The sequence below is a fragment of the Kogia breviceps genome, chromosome 1, assembly GCF_026419965.1.
Source record: "Kogia breviceps isolate mKogBre1 chromosome 1, mKogBre1 haplotype 1, whole genome shotgun sequence".
Classification (NCBI taxonomy): domain Eukaryota; kingdom Metazoa; phylum Chordata; class Mammalia; order Artiodactyla; family Physeteridae; genus Kogia; species Kogia breviceps.
In genome coordinates, this window is record NC_081310.1 from 172291729 (window position 1) to 172312255 (window position 20527).

General features: G+C 43.3%; 1 protein-coding gene and 1 non-coding gene across 2 annotated transcripts; one reads left to right on the forward strand and one right to left on the reverse strand.

Moving 5' to 3' along the window:
* Window positions 1–74: 74 nt before the first annotated feature.
* Window positions 75–14073, forward strand: SNIP1 (Smad nuclear interacting protein 1). The gene is made up of 4 exons (XM_059081452.2): window positions 75–404; window positions 1792–1894; window positions 9736–10334; window positions 11548–14073. The coding sequence occupies exons 1-4, from the start codon at window positions 175–177 to the stop codon at window positions 11810–11812; spliced, it is 1197 nt and encodes a 398-aa protein (XP_058937435.1). The 5' UTR covers window positions 75–174; the 3' UTR covers window positions 11813–14073.
* On the reverse strand, window positions 8955–9057 carry LOC131746717 (U6 spliceosomal RNA). The gene has a single exon (XR_009332622.1). It is a non-coding gene; the product is annotated as a U6 spliceosomal RNA (small nuclear RNA).
* Window positions 14074–20527: the final 6454 nt, after the last annotated feature.

Consider the following 20527-nt stretch of genomic DNA (forward strand, 5'->3'; position numbering starts at 1 on the left):
AGTCGGGTCACTAAGGCCCCGCCCACTCCGGAATCGTATCGCGTTATCTCCGCCGCGAGGGTTTCTGGGAGAGCGTGCACTCGGAAGCGGAAGTCCTAGGGTCAGGTCCGTCATTTCCTTCGGGGAGAGGAGTGCTTCGGACATCTTTTTCGTTGGCTCCGCAGGTCTCTTAGTATGAAGGAGGTGAAGAGCGAGCGGGATCGGGGGAGCCGACGAAGGCACCGGGACGGGGACATGGTGGCGGCGGCGGCGGCGGCGGTGGTGGTGAAGCAGGAGCGCCTCAGCCCGGAATCCGCGCCTCCCGTGCACCGCCGCCCGGACTCCTCCGGCGGTAGCCCGTCCCCACCGGCCGGCGAGTCGGGCCGCCCGAGTCACCGCGGGAACCGAGCACGAGGAGGTAGCCGGTGAGTGAGAAGCAGCCCGGTCGGGTTCATTGTGAAAGGAGGACAGGGCTAGAGCCAGAAACACACCTTGAACGCTGAGCGCTGCAGCTTGGACTTAATCCTAAGGCGATAGAAGTGACCTGTTGTGCTTGTGTTAAGGAACGTTTACTCTAGTACCTGTCACTTGTGTTATAGCTGGGCGTTAAGCGCCTAATGCCTGCTGGACAGGATCTCGTCCTTCCATTTCTGGGTACCCAGCATTTCACCGGGTATGGTCCAGTTTAAGTTGTTCGTTAAGCAATGTTCGTTTAAGTTGAAATGAAAGATTTTCCCCATTTGCCTGCAAACGGAGTGCGGAGTTATCTTTCAGTTATCTGCCCCAAGAAGTTTATATATCGAGGGTCTAGGCGATCTGTTTAATATTCTGTGGAAAAATATTTTCTCTTGTTAGACTCGTTCATTAATTCATTCGACATAGTTTTACTGAGTACCTATTATGTGCTAAAGACCATCGTAGGTTATAAAATAATGTGGAAATATATCTATGTAACACTTTTAAAAATATACATATGTATATGTAGAAAAAAGAAGACCGTCCTAGGTTCTGGGGCGGCAAGGATGAACAAGGATGATCTCTACCCTGGTGAAACTGACTGTGCTCTAGCCCTGAGACAAAATAACAAGCAAATTTTAAAAAAAGTAGTTTCAGTTAGTAACAAGTATTAGGGGTAGGTTAAAACAGTAATGTGATAGTGAGAGGGTAGAGGGAAATGGTTCTCCCTGAACCACTCTCTGAAAAGTCCACCATCTGACCTGAGACCTGAATGGTAAGAATAATCTAGCCTTGTAAAGATCTAGGCAGAGGGAATAGCTTGTGCAAAGAACTTGAAGTGGAATCAGTTGTGTTCCTTCTAGAAATGGGGGGTGGGAGGGTGGATCCAGTACAGGGATCAAGGAGAGTGGTTGGAATGAGGTGGGAGAGGGAGGAGATAGAGCCAGAGGACTTGCTGATTGATTGATTGATTGATTGAGTGTGATTGTGTGGGAGAGGAGCGTGGGGGGCTGCTGGTGGTGAGGAGAAAAAGAATCAAGGGTGACTTCTAGGTTTTTGGCCTGAGGAATAGGGTGGATGGTGGCGCCAGTTACCCAGATGGCAAAGACAGAGGAAAGTTTCTTGAGGGGATGGGAATCTAGAGTTGTGTCATCTGTGTGAGAAGTTCCAGTAGGCAGTTATGTATGTGGAAGACATTAGGGCTAGAAAAGTGAAGCTCCTTGCTCCTTTAGTGTGATCAGCAGAGACCTTCACAAATGTGGTGTTTGTGTTAGTAGGTAAGCCTGATACTTGAAGCTAATTTGTATTGGGGAGTGAAAATTGAGATAAAATCTGCGTGTATCATTCTCTGAACAGGTCTCCAGTCAAAAAGAAAAACAAGTCCTCAGGGAGAAGAAGCAAGTCTCCCCGGAGTAAGAGAAGCCGAAGCCCTTACCACTCAACAGTCAAAGTAAAGCAGGTAAGTGGATTGAGATGTTTTCATACTGGCTCCAAACCTAGAGCCAGTCCCATCATAGCTAAAGAGTGTTGTGTATGTGTTCACCTGTACTTGTGCGATGGGCTTTTCTAAAAACTGGGTTGGTTTGTTTGTTTTTCCTGCTTGCTTTGTTAACTTAAACCTTTTATTTTGAGGTAATTGTTGACTCACATGCAGTTGTAAGAAATAATACAGAAGTGGCTGTTTCTCCCAATGGTAACATCTTACAGAATTATAGAACAGTATCACAGTCAAAACGTTGACATCAGTGCAGTCAAGGAACAAAACATTTCCATCACAAGGATCCCTCATGTAGTCCTTTTATAGTCACACCCAGTTCCCTCCCACCCTTACCCCTCAACTCCTGGCAACTTCTGATCTCTTCTCCATTTCTATAATTTTGTCACTTCAAGCATGCTGTGTAAATGGAATCTCACAGTACAAGCCTTTAGGGATTGGCTTTTTTCACTCCGCAGAATTCTTTAGAGATTCATTCAGGTTGTTGCCTCTCTCTGTAGTTCATTCCTTTTTATTGCTGAGTCGTATTCAGTGGTATGGATTTAACCATTTGCCCATTAAAGAATATCTGGGTTGTTACCAGTTTTTTGGCTGTTAGACATAAGGCTGCTTTGTAAACATTTGTGGGCAGGTGTTTGTGCGAACATAAGTTTTCTTTTCTCTGGGACAAATGCCCGGGAGTGCAACTGCTGGATGGTATAGTAGTTGTGTGTTTAATTTTTTTAAGAAATTGCCAAACTGTATTCCAGAGTGCTGTGTTAGTTTGCCAGGTCTTCCATAACAAAATTCCACAGACTGGCCGCCTTAAACAACGGGACCTATAATTTTCACACAGTTCTAGAGGCTAGAAGTCCGAGATCAAAGTTTCAGCAGTTTGGTTTCTCCAGAGGCCTCTCTCCTTGGCTTGCCTTCTCCACTGTGCCCTCACATAGCCTTTCCCTCTGTGCTCCTATCCCTGGCTCCTAGCTCCTCCTTTAACCACATCAGCTGTATTGCGTTAGGGTCTCACTCATTTTAACTCAATCAGTTCTTCAGAGAGCTTATCTACAAAAAATTTGGTTACATTCTAAGATGTGGAGGTTGGGACTTCAACATATAAATTTGGGGGCACGATTCAGTCCATAACAGTGGCTGTACCATTTTACATTTCCACCTGTCATGTGAGTAATCCAGCATTTGGTACTGGCACCATTTTTTTAGTGGTATTGTGATCTTAATTTGCATTTACCTAGTGGCTAATGGTATTGAACATCTTTTCATGCGCTTATTTGCCGTCTGTATTTCCTCTCAGGTGACATGTGTCTTCAGATCTTTTGCCTATTTTCTAGATGGATTATTTGTTCTTTTCTACTATTGAGTTTGTTTTTTTTTTTTTTTTTTTTTGTGGTACGCGGGCCTCTCACTGTCGTGGCCTCTCCCGTTGCAGAGCACAGGCTCCGGACGCGCAGGCTCAGCGGCCATGGCTCACGGGCCCAGCCGCTCCAGGGCATGTGGGATCTTCCCGGACCGGGGCACGAACCCGTGTCCCCTGCATCGGCAGGCGGACTCTCAACCACTGCGCCACCAGGGAAGCCCTACTATTGAGTTTTAAGAGTTCTTTTTTAATATTCTTAGATAGTAGGCCTTTTGGGGTGAGTGGTTTGCCAGTATTTTCTTCCAGTCTGTATCTTTTCTGGTCATTCTCTTAACAGGATTTTTCTCAGAGCAAAAGTTTTAATTTAGATGGAGTCCAACTTATCTATTTTTCTTTTCATAGATTATGCTTTTGGTGTCATGTCTAAGAACTTTTTCCCTGGCCCTAGATGCTGAAGATTTGTTTTTTCCTTAATGTTTTTCATGTAAGTCCCTGGTCTATTTTAAGTTTGTGTTACTATAAGGTGGGAACAATCTTGTTTATGTCTATTAAAAAAAAATCTTATTAGGATTTTGATTGGAATAGTGTTAAACTTGTATTTTGGGGTGAGTTGGGCTTTTAAAATTATTATTATATTGAGTCTTCTAGTCTATGAACATAGGTGTGTCTTCGTTTATTTAGCTCTTTGATTTCTTTCATCAGTGTTTGTAGTTTTCAGCGTACAAGTCCCATACGTGTTTTGTTAGATTTACACTTAAGTAATTTTTTTTAGTGACTGTAAGTGATATTTTAAATTTCATTGTTACTTGTTCATTGCTAGTACATAGAAATATAATTGATTTTTGTATGTTTATCTTATATCCTGTGACCTTACTGAACTCATTCGTTTATTTAGGAGGTTTTTGGTAGATTACTTGGGATTTTCTACGTAGATAATCATATCTGCAAATAGGCACAGTTTTATTTCTTCCTTTACAGTGTATATGCATTTTATTTTCTCTTGCTGCACTGTCTGGGACTTTAGCACTATGTGGAATAAGAGTAGTGAGAGCAGAGCAGACTCTCTTGCCTTGCCCTCAGTCCTGATGGACAAGCATTCAGTCTTCTTTTTAAAGAAGCTGTTTGTTACAAAGTGCAAATAGAGACACTGGCATTAAGAAAAGATTTTCTTATGAATTTGAGAGACTGTGGGCCAACTTTCTGCTACCTAAAAAGGTACAAAGCCAGACATTGTATGAGTTGGTCAGGTACCACCTTGGCTATCTCAGAATTCAGCCACTGGAACCCCAGTACCCAGATAGAACCTCTCAAACCCACTTGTAGTTTTTTTGTGTGTGTGTGTTCATGTACAACTTGCTACTTTTTTTTTTTTTTTTTTTTTTTTGTGGTACGCAGGCCTCTCACTGTTGTGGCCTCTCCCATTGTGGAGCACAGGCTCCGGACGCGCAGGATCAGCGGCCATGACTCACGGGCCCAGCCGCTCCGCGGCATGTGGGATCTTCCCGGACCAGGGCACGAACCTGCGTCCCCTGCATCAGCAGGCGGACTCTCAACCACTGTGCCACCAGGGAAGCCCACTACTTTTTTGATTTAATAATTTTGGCATGTTAACATTTTGTAGATTTAAGGTGCAAAGCTGTGTTACTTAGTTACATTTATATATTGTAATATGATTGACATTGAAGCAATGTTTACCACGTTACATCATTATAGTGCAGTATTATTGTCTATATTAATTATACTGTGCATTAGATCTCTGGCTTATTTACTACTCGTTACAAGTTTGTACTCTTAAATAATAGATCAGTCTTATCCTCTTGCCTCCCATCTCCTAGTAATGCCCATTTTACTCCCTGATTTATGTATATATATATATATATTATATATACATATATAATACCATCAGTCTTATCCTCTCGCCCCCCCATCTCCTAATAACCACCTGATTTTACTCCCTGATTTATATATATATATATATATATATATATATATATATGCTTGACTCTTTCAACTTACAGTTTTTTACCTCTGGTTTCTAAATCAGCACTTTACAGTGAATCCTGGGCCGTACAGCATGGAACTGTTTTGTGATTATTGTTATTTTGAAGTGTCTTAGTTTGCTTTTCTATGCTAACTTCCCTCCTGACCTCAAATTATCTTTTTTTTTTTTTGTGGTACGCGGGCCTCTCACTGTTGTGGAGCCTGCGCGCAGGCTCAGCAGCCATGGCTCACGTGTCCAGCCGCTCCGCGGCATGTGGGATCTTCCCAGACTGGGGCACGAAGCCGTGTCCCCTGCATCGGCAGACGGACTCTCAACCACTGTGCCACCAGGGAAGCCCTCAAATTATCTCTTAAAAAGCTGATTTCATTGTATTAATCAGCTAGAAACTTGGAAATGGCTCTCGAGCAAAAGGGTTTGAGGGCTTGACAGGCAGCTGAAAGTCAGTGACTTTCATCTGGATTGTAAGAGTGCACACAGCCTCTGACTTAAGCGTGACTTGTACTTACAGATATTCTCTTCTGCACCACTCAGCCACCATTAAAAAAATAAATTTATGTAGCGCAGGGAATTATATTCAATATCCTGTAATAACCTATAATGGAAAAGAATCTGAAAAAGAATATATGTGTATGGGTGTGTGTATGTATAACTGAATCACTTTGCTATATGCCTGAAACTAACACAACATTGCAAATCAATTATACTTCAATTTAAAAAAAAAAAGGAGGGGAACAGGGTTGTGGAAAGGTCAGAAAAAAATAAATTTATCATTTGCTTGTTCATCATAACACAGAATTCTGTAAAATAGAAAGTGAGAGTATGGTTTATGTAGTGTATGGTTACTTCTCTCATTAGCCTCAAAATCGCACCCCTCCCCACAAACAAAAAAATCACCTCACTCTCCAGAAGCAGCCAGTTTAATAGTTTGATATTTATACTTCAAGGCTCTGTTATACTTAATGTTATCTTCTTTTCCTTTATGTTTTGGGGTGTGTGTGTGTGTGTGTGTATTCTATGCGAAGATGTTCATTAAAAAATATATATTATCCTACTTGACTTATCAGTAATTGAGAGTATATGTTGAAATCTTAGTTATTTTATGTTATCTGTTTTTGTAATTTGTCATATTCTCTCCATAGTGTCTACTAATTTTGCCTGGTATACACTTTTTGGAAATGAAGACAGAATTGCCCTTTGGATTTAGCAACATGGAGGTCATTGGTGACCTTGACCAGCAATTTTAGTGGAGTAGTAAGGGTGAAGCCTAATTGGAGGGTTCAAAAGAAGATGGGGGAAGAATTGGAGACTGATTAAAACCAAACTGTTTTGAGGAGTTTTACTCAAAGAGGAATGAAGACATAGGGTGGAAGCTGACATGGGAAATGAATTCTAGAGAAGAGCAGGTGCCTGTGCTGATGGGAATGATCCAGTGCAGAGCAGGGAAGTAGATTATGCACAAGAGAGGTGAGAATCACTGGAGTGACATTCTGGATGAGAGGGACACTCCCAGATATAGGAATTGGCTTTAGGTAGAAGCACAGATAGTTTCCTTATGGTCACAGGAAGGGAAGACAGAGTATATGGGTACAGATAAGTGATGGGTGCATAGATTCTGAGTAAATAAGGGATGGGGAAGACCATGTAGGAGATTTGAGGACAGAGAAGGGGTAAAACAGTCATCTGGGAGAATGAATAGATCAAGAAAATATAGGATAGTTGCTGGGCATCATTAAGGAGGCTTGGGCTCATGCTTCTAAGGTAGGACCATTCAGAATGGTTTGTGTCTTTTCTCTAGCCACTTTGCTCTGCTCAATGCTGATTGTGGTTTTGCCAGGACAGTGCAACAGAATGGCATAGGGGCAAAGGATTTGAATATCTCCGCATGGGAGTGATCATACGGCTTGACCATGGAATTTAAGTTAGGAAGGGAAGAGAGCGAGGGACTGTGCAAAGGTAAGAGGATCAAAGGCTTGGATGAGTCTTATTGGGATAAGCATTGTTAGAGTTGTGGGTAAGTAGGAGCTGGAAGGACAGGCAGGAGAAGGACTGCTCACAAGTGAAGCATAGAGGGGTTGCAGTTATTAGAAATGAAAAGGTCTGTGTATAACCACGGGGCTGAGTGGCTGAAGAGAAGGAGGGGACAAATAAGATAATGGGAAGAGAGAAATGCAAAGAACAGAGATGCCAGCACGTTATCGAAATCACCAAGAGTAATGCTGGAGAGAATGACTTGAGCTGGAAGTAAAGCTGGCACAAAGTGAGGGGAAGTGACTCAGGATTAGTAAATGGCAGCAGCGTGGAGAGTAATGGGCGACAGTGGTCTTATGTGAGACTCACAGCTGGGTTTTTTAGGGAGAAAGAGAAGGGTGGGGCGTGTTCTGGCAGTGAGAAGCAAGGACGACACCTGCCATATGTCTGGACCCAGAGATGGTGCGAGTTGAGGGAGGTCAGAGGGAGAAAAACAGCCACCATTTGAGGAGCTTCAGGGGAGCAGTGTGCTCAGGGCAGAGCCAGGGTTCTGTTAGAGCGAAAGCAGATGGGAACGATCCGAGAAAACGAGGACGTAGATCAGTTTTGCCGAGCTTTCCATTCCAGGGGGCATAGTGCAACAACAGCTTCAGGACTTGAAGAAGGGGACAGATTTGGGGACAGAATCCTTGATGTACAGAGTCTTATGGGGATTAGAGTACAAGGGAGGTAGAGGTGATGACCTAGAATCTGTGACTTCTTACAGTGACACATTTAATCGGGGATAAAGGGCATAATGAGATAAGTTCTGGTGAACTCAAGGCAGATGGTGGTGGCAAACTTGTGAATGTCTTTGGGTAGGAGGGTTGGGTGTCTAAGGCTCCCTGCCTCTTGATACTTGTCTCTGGTGGCTTGGAAGTCTAGGAAAACTGGGTCCTGCTCTGAGCAAGCAGACCCCTACTTGACCCCTGTGTATGGTAGGGAGAAGGCCTTGAGGCCGGGGTGGGGTTGGTGGGGGAGTGGAGGCAAGGTCTCGGTCCTGGTGCTCAGGATTTCCTCTCTGTCCCTTTCCAGGAGCGGCAGCCTTGCTCGTAGTGTGCGGGGGCCCCCTCTTGCACTCTAATGCTTTAGTTATTAGATTAATCAGGGTAAGCCTATCTTCGTGTGTTCATTAAATATTTATTTGTTCCGATAATTCCTTGTTAATATCCTTTGCCCATTATCTCCTGTGCTGATTTTCAATGCTGAGTCTTTTTAAAGAAACCATCGTGTCTTTCTTCATTTTTTTCAGATCTTTAAAAAATATATCTGTTACAGTTGACCCTTGAACAACATGGGTTTGAATTGCACACTCTACTTATATGCAGATTTTTTTTCAATAGTAGATACTGCAGTACTCCATGTCCCCTGTTGGTTGAATCTGTGGATTCGGACCCTTGAATACAGAGGAACCAGGTATACAGAGGGCCGACTGCAACTGGTTGGAGTGTTGGGGCCCCTGTGCCCCTAACCCCCTCATTATTCAAGGATCAACTGTAGTAAATTTTTATAGGTTTCTTTTTTTTTTTAATGTTTAAAAATTAACTGCTTGTTTATTTTTGTCAGGATAAATCTGTCATGGTACTCTTGAGTTCTTATGGCTACACTAATAATAAAATTGACACAAGACAGAAAAACAGGAGAAGAAAACCCACAAATTTAAAAATATGAAACGCTTCACGAATTTGCCTGTCATCCTTGTGCAGGGGCCGTGCTAATCTTGTTTGTATCGTTCTAATTTTAGTATATATGCTGCTGAAGCAAGTACTATATGTTTCTTATATGTCTTGCATATTTCTTAATTTTATTCTAGGTACTGAAGTCAGATCTTTTAAAATTACTATTACATTTTCTTGGGCTTCCCTGGTGGCGCAGTGGTTGAGAGTCCGCCTTCCGATGCAGGAGACACGGGTTCGTGCCCTGGTCCGGGAAGATCCCACATACCGCAGAGCGGCTGGGCCCGTGAGCCATGGCCGCTGAGCCTGCATGTCCGGAGCCTGTGCTCCGCAATGGGAGAGGCCACAACAGTGAGAGGCCCACGTACCGCAAAAAAACAAACAACAACAACAAATTACTATTACATTTTCCTTTGGGGCATAAGAGAAAGCTAGCTTTTTTAAAAATTATCTTGTATGTGACTACTTAACTCTCTCTGTTAGTTCTGATTCTGTATGCATGTCCCTCTAAGTTTGCCTATAGGTGTTCTTGTTTCTTGGGCTCTGAACGTGGGTGTGCACTGTTAGCGCTATAGCTGGGCAGCAGCCTAGGGCACCTGTTCTGTGTGGTGGCCTTGCAAGGGGACATGACCACCACTGGTAACCTTATTTCTGTGGAACATTTTGCTCTGAATTCCAAAGTCCAAAGCACAAATGACTTTTTGACTGCAGCTCTGTTCATAGACTGTGGACTGCCTTTACTTTCCTGAATCTGTTTGAATTTCAGGAACGTGAGGATCATCCCCGGAGAGGCCGGGAGGATCGGCCGCACCGAGAACCCTCAGGACAGGAACACAGGCGAGCTAGGAACAGTGACCGAGACAGACACCACGGCCACTCGCACCAGAGGAGAAGCTCGGACGAGAGGCCTGGCAGCGGGCAGCCTCAGGGACGGGATCGAGATGCCCAGAACCTACAGGCGCAGGAAGCTGAGCGGGAGTTTCACAATGCCCGGCGCCGGGAGCACCGCCAGAAGAATGAAGCCGGCGGTAACGCATCTCAGGACTCACTTCCTCAGCCTGGCCCTGGCAGCAACAACAAAGACAAAGAAGTGCCTGTTAAAGAAAAGCCAAGCTTTGAACTTTCTGGGGCACTTCTTGAGGACACCAACACCTTTCGGGGTGTAGTCATTAAATACAGCGAGCCCCCGGAAGCACGTATCCCCAAAAAACGGTGGCGTCTCTACCCCTTTAAAAATGATGAGGTGCTTCCAGTGATGTACATCCACCGACAGAGCGCTTACCTCCTGGGCAGACACCGCCGCATCGCAGACATTCCCATCGATCACCCCTCCTGTTCAAAGCAGCATGCCGTCTTTCAGTACCGGTAAGTGTACATCTGCAGAGGGAAACTGAAGTGCCAGCAGAAGCCCGGCGTCTTGGTTAGTTAGGATTACTGAGGTCTGTGTACCTGTGTGTGCACAAGAAGCCCGTACCCCTCATATCTAGTATTAGTCTTTTTTTTTTTTTTTTTTTTTTTTTTTTTTTTTTTTGCGGTATGCGGGCCTCTCACTGCTGTGGCCTCTCCCGTTGCGGAGCACAGGCTCCGGACGCACAGGCCTAGCGGCCATGGCTCACGGGCCCAGCCGCTCCGCGGCATGTGGGATCCTCCCGGACCGGAGCACGAACCCGTGTCTCCTGCATTGGCAGGCGGATTCTCAACCACTGCGCCACCAGGGAAGCCCTAGTATTAGTCTTAAGGAGTATTATTCATCTAATGAATAATCACTTTATACAAATAATTGCTTACATTTGTGTAACAGGCTGGAACTTGGTGTCAGAAATCCAGATTTTGAGTCCTGCCACTGCCACTTACCAGGTGTGTGAGCTGGGGCGAGCCAGTCTTCTGGGCCTCGGTTTCTGCCTACCTCTCAGGGCTGGGGTGAGGTTAAATGGAAATAAAGCTGAGAGTGCCTGGCATACGTTAGCTGAATCTGTATCTTGACAGTTTCCGTAGCACATCTGTTATTGTTGGATGTTCACAACGATTCAGTGGGGAGGCGAGGACAGGAATCAATTAATACCCCATTTGACAGGTGAGAATGTGAAGCTCAGCAAAGCCAAGTGGCTTGCCTAATAAATGATCACTGTAATAGAACTCCAGCTCACATCAAGTTTGATTTGAACAATTTTGATCATCCCATCTGTTCCCTTGACTCTGAAGTCCAAATCCACTGGTTTATTCCCATTGGGACAGAAGCTAAAATATGTTGAAATATAGGTAAAAGAAGCATTATATTGATTATAAACTATGCAAAACGTGTCAAAAAATGCAAAAAAATGTATTTCTTAACCATGGCAAGAGGCCTTGGATTCTGCATTTTAAACTTTGATCTCCCATGAATCCTCCCCGCCCAGTGACCAGTTCTCACCATTTCTACTTGCTCCCAATTTCTGAATCCATGGCCATGCCTTTCCCTTGACTTCTAGACCTGTGTGTCTAAGCCAGGTTATTTACATCATCTAGACTGTGTTAGCAAAGAGCTGGATGATCTGAGGCAGGATTTCACTCACAGGTTTCTCTCCTTTATCTCTGCTAGGCTTGTGGAATATACCCGTGCTGATGGGACAGTTGGTCGCAGGGTGAAGCCGTACATCATTGACCTTGGCTCAGGCAATGGAACATTCCTGAACAACAAGCGAATTGAGCCACAGAGATATTACGAACTGAAGGAAAAGGATGTCCTTAAATTTGGGTTCAGCAGCAGAGAGTATGTTCTGCTCCACGAGTCCTCTGACACCTCTGAAGTAGACAGGAAAGAAGACGAGGATGACGAGGAGGAGGAGGAAGTATCTGACAGCTAGCAAACTGCGAAACGAGCCAAACTCTCGAGAGACCTTTTCTTTCTGCGAAAGCTTTGGGATGGACTCCAAGGGCACCGCCGTGCTCTCTGTAACGCCTCTTATTGCCTTAAGTCTTTCTTCTGTTGCTGACCAGCTTATGTTTCAGTGTAAGAAAACTGACTTAGGTTTGGTTGAACTTTTTTCTGTGGCACATCAGCCACATGCTGTGGGCATTTGTTTTCTGAACAGTCTCACCAACACATCGTGTTTTAGTAGAAGCATCGTGGCTTGAGTTGGTGCTTTCAGAACTACTGTGCAGGAAACTATAAAGCCCTGGTTGAAGGGGAATTGTGGCTTGCTTTCTTTGTACAGTTACTTTATTTATATCGTTGTTAAGCTTTGTGGACCGGGTTTGTTTTTGTCTTGGGGGCAAACCCCTGAACAGAGAATCTTACTAAGCTTTGGTTGTCACCAAAACAGCCTCCAGAGTATACCAAAGCTTTGACCTGGTTGAGCTCTTGAGTCATAGAAATTGATTTTGCACTTCGTTGTTTGTGGGTGGGCAGGGGGGTGGGGGAGATTTACCACATGACCTCATTATTGACTGTTGGACTTAAACGGATGCTTTGTGGAGCCTGCTTAAGCTTATGGTTGTACAGGAAGGTCATGGCCACCGCCAGTAGGTGCTGATTACATGTCACGAGAGGCTGAAATGGGTCGTGGATCTGTTTCCTGTGAGAGAACCCTGATTTCTCCATGGAGCATGTACAGAACAGTTTTGACCTTCAACTTTGCATTTTTATTTAGAGGTTATCTCCATTCTTCCTTCTTTGAGAAACACACTGTCATTTATGTGGCAGGGTCCTTGCTTTATTCTAACGTGTATCTGTTGTGTGGTTTACATGTTTTCATCTTTTTTAAAAAACATTCAGAGAGGTTGTATTTACCTGGGCAATTGGGAATTGTCCAATTTCCTAATTTTCCACCAGAGGAATATGTGTAAGTAGAAAAGTCATAACTGCTTACATCTTGTGTGTGTGTGTGTGTGTGTGTGTGTGTGTGTGTGTGTGTGTGTGTGTATTTAAAAAATTGTGTATGAAAGAGCTGCATCTTGATTTTCCTATGAGAATGTTTTGTGATGTAAATGTAATACTGCATTATAGGCAAAGGCCTCCCTGCATTTGAAGAGCAGGTTTTCACTTATGTATTTTTGGAATAAAAAATAATAAAACTTGTAAATATAGCCCCCTTTCAAAGAGTACTTCTTTCCTAGCACAGAGGACCTTGTGTTCATAGGTATATTTGCTGCTAAAGAAAGCTTTGTATCGCTATTTTGGAGGTAAAAGTAGACAGTTGTGGAGGGTGCCCTGGGGGTGATAGGACTCACCCTGCACTGGAATCCAGATCTTCAAATTTCAGCGAGTGAGCGGTGGTCCTGTTGGAGCAGCAGTGCCTTCTGAGTTGGCAGTGAAGGGGTTTTACTTCCCAGAATAGTCAAGAGTTGGGGCAGGTTATACATAGTGGGCCTCATACCAGTTGACCCCTGTTCTTGTTCTTTCACCCTCAGGTGGTGATGGGGGGGGTGGGATGGGAGGAAGGAGAGAGGATGCAAGTCAGTGCTCCTGCTAACTGCTCCTCTTGGGTGGAAACTAATGACATTATTAGATGGTCTTCCTTACCATTGTTTTTCCACTGAGGTCTCACATACTTAGTTAGATGTACTCAGGGTTCAATGTTCACTAGTGCGGTGGAAGGGCTGCTGACTAATGTTTATTCAAAAGAAATGAAAAGATTCCCCAAATTCCCTGGCGGTCCAGTGGTTAAGACTCACACTTCCATTGCAGGGGGCACAGGTTTGATCCCTTCCCGGGGAACTAAGATCCCACAACCTGTATGTCATGGCAAGAAAATGAAAAAAGATCCCCTTTGAAGAGTGAACACTTAATAAGGTTAATTAGGTGAAAGGTTACATGAGGGAAGAAACAATAAGCAATTAGCATCCCCACTGGATGTGCCCTGGCCCCTGGAAGCACGCATATAATACGTGCATGTCTAAAATGTTGTGTTTTGATGAGTTTTTCTCTTGATCCAGGCTGATGGTTTTCTCTTCCTGGGATGAGGCGCTAATCTGGCATCTCACTCCAGGGCCTCCTTGTTCAATTTGTGTAACTACTGCTTCCTGGCAGTCTTAAGCTTGGCTTCAAGCACCATCCTGGTGAACACTGTGATAGATGACCACTTTGCCTACATTTTTAAAAAAATAAATTTTTTTTTTTTTTGGCTGCTTTGGGTCTTTATTGCTGTGCGTGGGCTTTCTCTAGTTGCAGCGAGTGGGGGTCTACTCTACTCGTTGTGGTGTGTGGGCTTCTCATAGCTATGGCTTCTCTTGTTGCGGAGCACGGGCTCTAGGCGCGCGGGCTTCAGTAGTTGTGGCACGAGGGCTCTAGAGCGCGGGCTCAGTCGTTGTGGCACACGGGCTCAGTTGCTCCACTGCCTATGAAATCTTCCCAGACCAGAGCTCGAACCCATGTCCCCTGAATTGGCAAGCAGATTCTTAACCACTGTGCCACCAGGCAAGTCCTTGCCTACATTTTCAATAAAAGGTCCCAGTTGTGTAGTAGACTTTTGCTTCCTGGATTAAGAGATTCTTCATGCCAAACATTGATATATGGGACAGTGTTCCCCGCCCACACACACTTTTTTTTTTTTTTTTTAAGAGAAAGGGAAAGAGGGGCTTCCCTGGTGGCACAGTGGTTGGGAGTCCGCCTGCCGATTCAGGGGACACGGGTTCGTGCCCGGGTCCGGGAAGATCCCACATGCCGCGGAGCGGCTGGGCCCGTGAGCCATGGCCGCTGAGCTTGCGTGTCCGGAGCCTGTGCTCCGCAACGGGAGAGGCCACAACAGTGAGAGGCCCGCGTACCTCAAAAAAAAAAAAAAAAAAAAAAGGGATAAAGGGAAAGAAAAGATACTACTCATCTCCAAAGCCAGATAGCACCAGCAGACTTCTCATTTGAAGTTGACAAAACCCTAACACTTTCTTCTTGAATTAATTCATTGCTTAGAAACTGATGTTCATTTTAGCTATTTGCAATTGCTTCATCACCCACCCTTTCTCCACCCTGGCTATCTTGTCTGCAAGTCATAGCTGTTAAAATCAAGCAATCTGCAAAACAGCACTTTGCTTCTGAGCCCCTGCCCCAAATCCTTTGTCGTGGCCCACAGTTCTGCCGAAGTATGGGACAGAATCTTCAGATTTTCCCCAGGAGCCTCTTGCCAGTCATTTTCTCATTCCCTCTTTCTGACATTGACAAAGGATAGCTCATTAAGAGCAACTGGTGGGCTTCCCTGGTGGCGCAGTGGTTGAGAGTCCTCCTGCCGATGCAGGGAACACGGGTTCGTGCCCCGGTCCGGGAGGATCCCACATGCCTCAGAGCAGCTGGGCCCGTGAGCCATGGCTGCTGAGCCTGCGCGTCCGGAGCCTGAGCTCTGCAATGGGAGAGGCCACAACAGTGAGAGGACCACATACCACAAAAAAAAAAAAAAAAAAAAAAGAGCCACTGGTGATCTAACTTTTAAATACTTTTATTATATCCTGATGATAAGGGAAAGCAGAGTAATCAATTCAGATAACTGAAAAAAATTTTTTGTGTTATTGTATTGAAGTGCCAATATACAATACAGCTTGTTTTTTAAAGACTTAGAACATATATAAATATATTTATTTATGATTTGATATGGTGCACAGATGGTTATATTTTTTAGCATCCTTCCCTTTGTGGAAATTAGTAGTGGATGTGAGGAACAAAATGATGCCACGTTTATCAGAGCCTAAGTGTGACATGCACATAACATGCCAGTAATGCCTGCCTGTGAAAGAATGTTCTGATCCCACAGTGTTCCTGGGTGTGTGAGTTTATATCAAGTGAAAGGGCTACTTGATTTATTTATTTATTTTGAATTGATTTATTTATTTTTGGTTGCGCTTGGTCTCCGTTGCTGCGTGTGGACTTTCTCTAGTTGCGGCGAGCGGGGGCTACTCTTCGTTGCAGTGCACAGGCTTCTCACTGCAGTGGTTTCTCTTGCTGTGGACCACGGGCTCTAGGTGTGTGGGCTTCAGCATTGTGGCTCATGGGCTCTAGAGCACAGGCTCAGTAGTTGTGGCGCACGGGCTTAGTTGCTCCATGGCATGTGGGATCTTCCCAGACCAGGGCTCAAACCTGTATCCCCTGCATTGGTAGGCGGATTCTTTGTTTTTTGGTAGGCGGATTCTTAACCACTGCGCCACCAGGGAAGTCCTGGGCTACTTGTTTTAAATTAAAGCTTTGGAATTTAAAGCTTCATTTGATCTCTTGGGTCAACTTTCCAATATATTTATCGAGTGGGAAACTTTTATTTATTTATTTTAATTTATTTTTTTAAAATTTATTTTGGCTGTGTTGGGTCTTCATTTCTGCACGTGAGTTTTCTCTAGTTGCGGTGAGCAGGGGCTACTCTTCCTTGCGGTGCGCGGGCACTCTCACTGTGGTGGCTTCTCGTTGCAGAGCACAGGCTCTAGGCTCACGGGCTTCAGTAGCTGTGGCACACGGGCTTCAGTAGTTGTGGCTTGTGGGCTGTAAAGTGCAGGCTCAGTAGTTGTGGCACACAGGCTTAGTTGCTCTGCCGCATGTGGGATCTTCCGGGGCCAGGGATCAAACCCGTGTCCCCTGCATTGGCAGGCAGATTCTTAACCACTGTGCCACCAGGGAAGTCCCGGAAACAATTTCAAAAGACAGTTGATTTGTTCATATTTACTCTAAAGTTAAAGAGAATTAATCCAATCAATCAATGGTTACATAAACTTACTATGCTAGCAATGGGTTTACAGCTGTGATTTAGAAATGGAGCAGTAATTTGGAGGTGCGCTGCACCTTTTGCAAGAGATGGTATTTGTGTTTAGTTTTTATTTGTAGCTTATTGAAGTAGAGTTGATTTACAGTATGTTTCACATGTACAGCACAGTGATTCAGTTATATATACATACACACAAATATATATATATATTTTTTTCAGATTCTGTTCCCTTATAGGTTGTTACAAAATATTGAGTAGAGTTCCCTGTGCTATACAGTAGGTCCTTGTTGGTTATCTATTTTATATATAGTAGTGTGTATATGTTAATCCCAACCTCCTAACTTATCCCTCCCCCCACCCTTTCTCTTTTAGTAACCATAAGTTTGTTTTCTATGTCTGTGGGTCTCTTTCTGTTTTGTAAAATGTTTACTTGCATTTTTTTTAGATTCCACATACAAGCGATATTACATGATATTTGTTTTTCTCTGTCTGGCTTACTTCACTTAGTACGATAATCTCTAGGTCCATCCATGTTGCTGCAAATGGCATTATTTCATTCTTTTGTATGGCTGAGAAGAGATGGTATTTGAAGTATGCCTTAGAGAATAGGTAGATTTTTGAGCCAGTAGTAGAGGAGGACATTGTTTCAGACTGAGCAGGCCAGGGGACCACAGGACTGGAGTGGAATATGTGGAAAGGATCCTATACAATTGTTTACCTGAGGTTCCCTCAGCAAGGTAGTGGTAGAGCTAGGATGGAAATGGCCTCAGTCCTGGTTCAATGGTCTTTCACCTGAATTGTTCCCTCTCACCTCCCCAGTGGAGCTTCGTGGAGAGTTTTGAGGAGGGAAGAGACAGCTGGTTCATGAGACTTCCTGATTCATAGGATGTTCAAGGAAATCCTAGTGAGTGGGACTTTCACGGGTAGGGTGTGGCTTAGGCAAATCCTCACCTGACCTAGTCATAGTCAGAACTAGTTGGAAATCATCATGTTGATTCAGAAAAATCGACAAATATTCAATCATTGGGAGCCTAAGAATGCATATACTGAGACCTCTAATAAAACTGGCCAATGTCTAGGAACACTTTCTAGGTACAAGGCACAGTTCTGAGCATTTTACATGTTGCACAAATGCATACATTAACTCATTTCCTCTTCATAACCTTATGAGGCAGGCTTCTATTATCATTACGTTTTGCAGATGCCAAAACAGGCAAATATTTCTAGACAGAGACTAGCAATCAGAAATGCCTAAGGTGATAAATGAGGCTTTGGAAGCACTTGAAGTTCAATGGGGGAAAGAGGGTGATTGAGACTTCTGGTTTCTATTAATGACTACGTTATTTTTAATGAATCCTCCTGCTGAAAACAGCTAAAATTTCTGGATAAAATATAAATTAAAAAATTTCTGAAGGCATCCAAGAACTGACAAGTAAGTAGAGAGTTATCAGGCCAAAAGTGAAGATAACAATAATCCAGAGAGAAATGGAGCATAGATGCCTGGAAACAACATTTGATATAAAGACAAACCATATTTGATTCTAGCAAATCAGACCTTACCCTGGATTGAATGGGACAAAAATCAAAACCCAAAGCCCACATACAATGAGTCTAATAGAACATGTTTCCCACAAAAAGCTGGCATGCCAGAGAGCTATACCTTTCAGAATAAGAGTGGTACAGAAATTGAATCCTCCCAGGGATTTGCAGGCTGGAGCTCAGAAAACATCAAGCCTTGAACTTGGCTTAAGATGACTCCGTACTAAATACAAAGAAGAAAAGAAAAAAGAAGAAAAAAAAAAAAGAAGAAAACGACCCTGTACTATTAGTGCCTCCAGGTGTCTGATATAAATAAATGAAATTACTTTTTGGAGGAAGGGACGTTTTATCTCCCCTCCAGTTATTTCCACATATTTTTCTGCAAAGATACAATTATTTTTTTAAAAAGCATACAGGAAAAGGCTCTCACCAACAGAAATAATGGGTAACAGAAACTGATTGTCAAAGACTTCAGAAACTTGAATTACAAGGTACTATAAAATGTTCGTGGTTGCTATTTTCAAAGAAATAAATGACAAACTTAAAAATACCCACAGGGAACAAGAAATGGCAACAAGTGAAATGGGAGTTATTTAAAAGATCAACTAGAACCTTTTTAGTAATGAAAAATACAATAACTACATCCATCAATAAATCCCTTTAACAGAAGCTTCAGGGAGAATTAGTGAACTGGAAGATAGGTCAAAAGAAATTATTCATGCACATAAATTTAACAACTTAGAGGAAATGGATCAATTCCCCCAAAACCATACAGCTACAAAAATTCACCTGATATGAAATAGATCATCTGAATAATCTTATAACTATTTTAAAAAATTGAATTTGTAATTAAAAGACTTCCCCCCAAATAATATCCAGGCCCAGATAGTGATGGTTTCATTGAAGAATGCTACCAATCATTACAAGAAGAATTAGCACCATTCTATACCATCTCCAGAAATTAGAAAAGCAGGGAACTCCTCTCAACTAATTTTATAAGGCCATTATTATTTTGATACCAAAACCAGACCGAACAGTACAAAACAAAACAAAAAAACTACAGACCAATATCCCATGAACATAGCTACTAAAATCTTCAATAAAATATTAGCAAATTGAATCTAACAATATGTAAAAAGAATTATACAACATGGCCAAGGGATTTATTCCAGATATGCAAAGCTGGTTCAACATTTGAAAATAAATCAATGTAATCTACTATATCAAGAAGCTAAGAGGGCTTCCCTGGTGGCGCAGTGGTTAAGAATCCGCCTGCCAATGCAGGGGACACGGGTTCGAGCCCTGGTCCCGGAAGATCCCACATGCCGCAGAGCAACTAAGCCCATGCGCCACAACTACTGAGCCTGCGCGTCAGGATCCCGTGCTCCGCAACAAAAGAAGGCACTGCCATGAGAAGCCCCCACATGCTGCGGAGCAACTAAGCCCATGCGCCACAACTGCTGAGCCTGCTCTCTAGAGCCTGTGCTCCACAAGAGAAGGCACTGCAATGAGAAGCCCACGCAGCGCAACAAAGAGTACCAACAAAGACCCAACGCAGCCAAAAACAATAAATAAATAAAAATTAAAAAATAAAGAAGCTAAGGAATAAAAATCATATGACCATGTCAATTGATACAGAAAAAGCATTTGACAAAATTCAACACCCATTCATGATAAAAACTCTCAGTAGCAGGAATAGAGGGGAACTTCCTCAACCTGATAAGACTGAATACCTTCCACTTAGGATAAGGAACAAGTCAAGGATATCTTCTCTGGCCATTCTTATTCAACATAGTAGGGGAAGTCTAGCCCGCACAGTACGGCAAGAAAAGTACATAATATGCACACAGACGGGGAAGGAAAAAGAAATAAATCTCCCTATTTGCAGATTGTCTACATTAAAAATCCCAAGGAATCTACAAAAAACCTCCTGCAATTAATAAAGGAATTCAGCAAGACCCCAGTCTACAAGCTCAACACATAGAAGAAATCCAGAATGCGGCAGAGACAAAAGGATGGAAAAAAAAGTGGGTAAAAAAAATAAAGAATTCTTTTGTTTAATCTAAGTTACAGAAGGAGAGAGACAATGAGGCAGAGGCATATCTGAAGAAAGATAGCTGTGAATTTCCCAGACCTGTTGAAAGTACAAATCCACGATTGAAGAAACAAAGAATTTCAAAGCAAGGTGGGAGGGGGATAAAAAAAGAAGAATGCAAGAAAGAAGGAAAGCAAACAAGCAAGCAAGAAAGATGAAAAAAAAAAATCCTATCTAGATTCCCAGTGAAATTGCAGAACCCTGTAAAATGGAGAGATCAGAGGCTGGAGAAGTAAGCAGGGGGCAGGTGAATACAAAGTTAATGGTATTAG

Coding starts and splice junctions, on each gene's coding strand:
- SNIP1 (XM_059081452.2), top strand. CDS start 175: ATGAAGGAGGTGAAGAGCGAGCGGGATCGGGGGAGCCGACGAAGGCAC. Junction 405..1,791: donor CGAGCACGAGGAGGTAGCCG/GTGAGTGAGAAG, acceptor TTCTCTGAACAG/GTCTCCAGTCAAAAAGAAAA. Junction 1,895..9,735: donor CAACAGTCAAAGTAAAGCAG/GTAAGTGGATTG, acceptor TTTGAATTTCAG/GAACGTGAGGATCATCCCCG.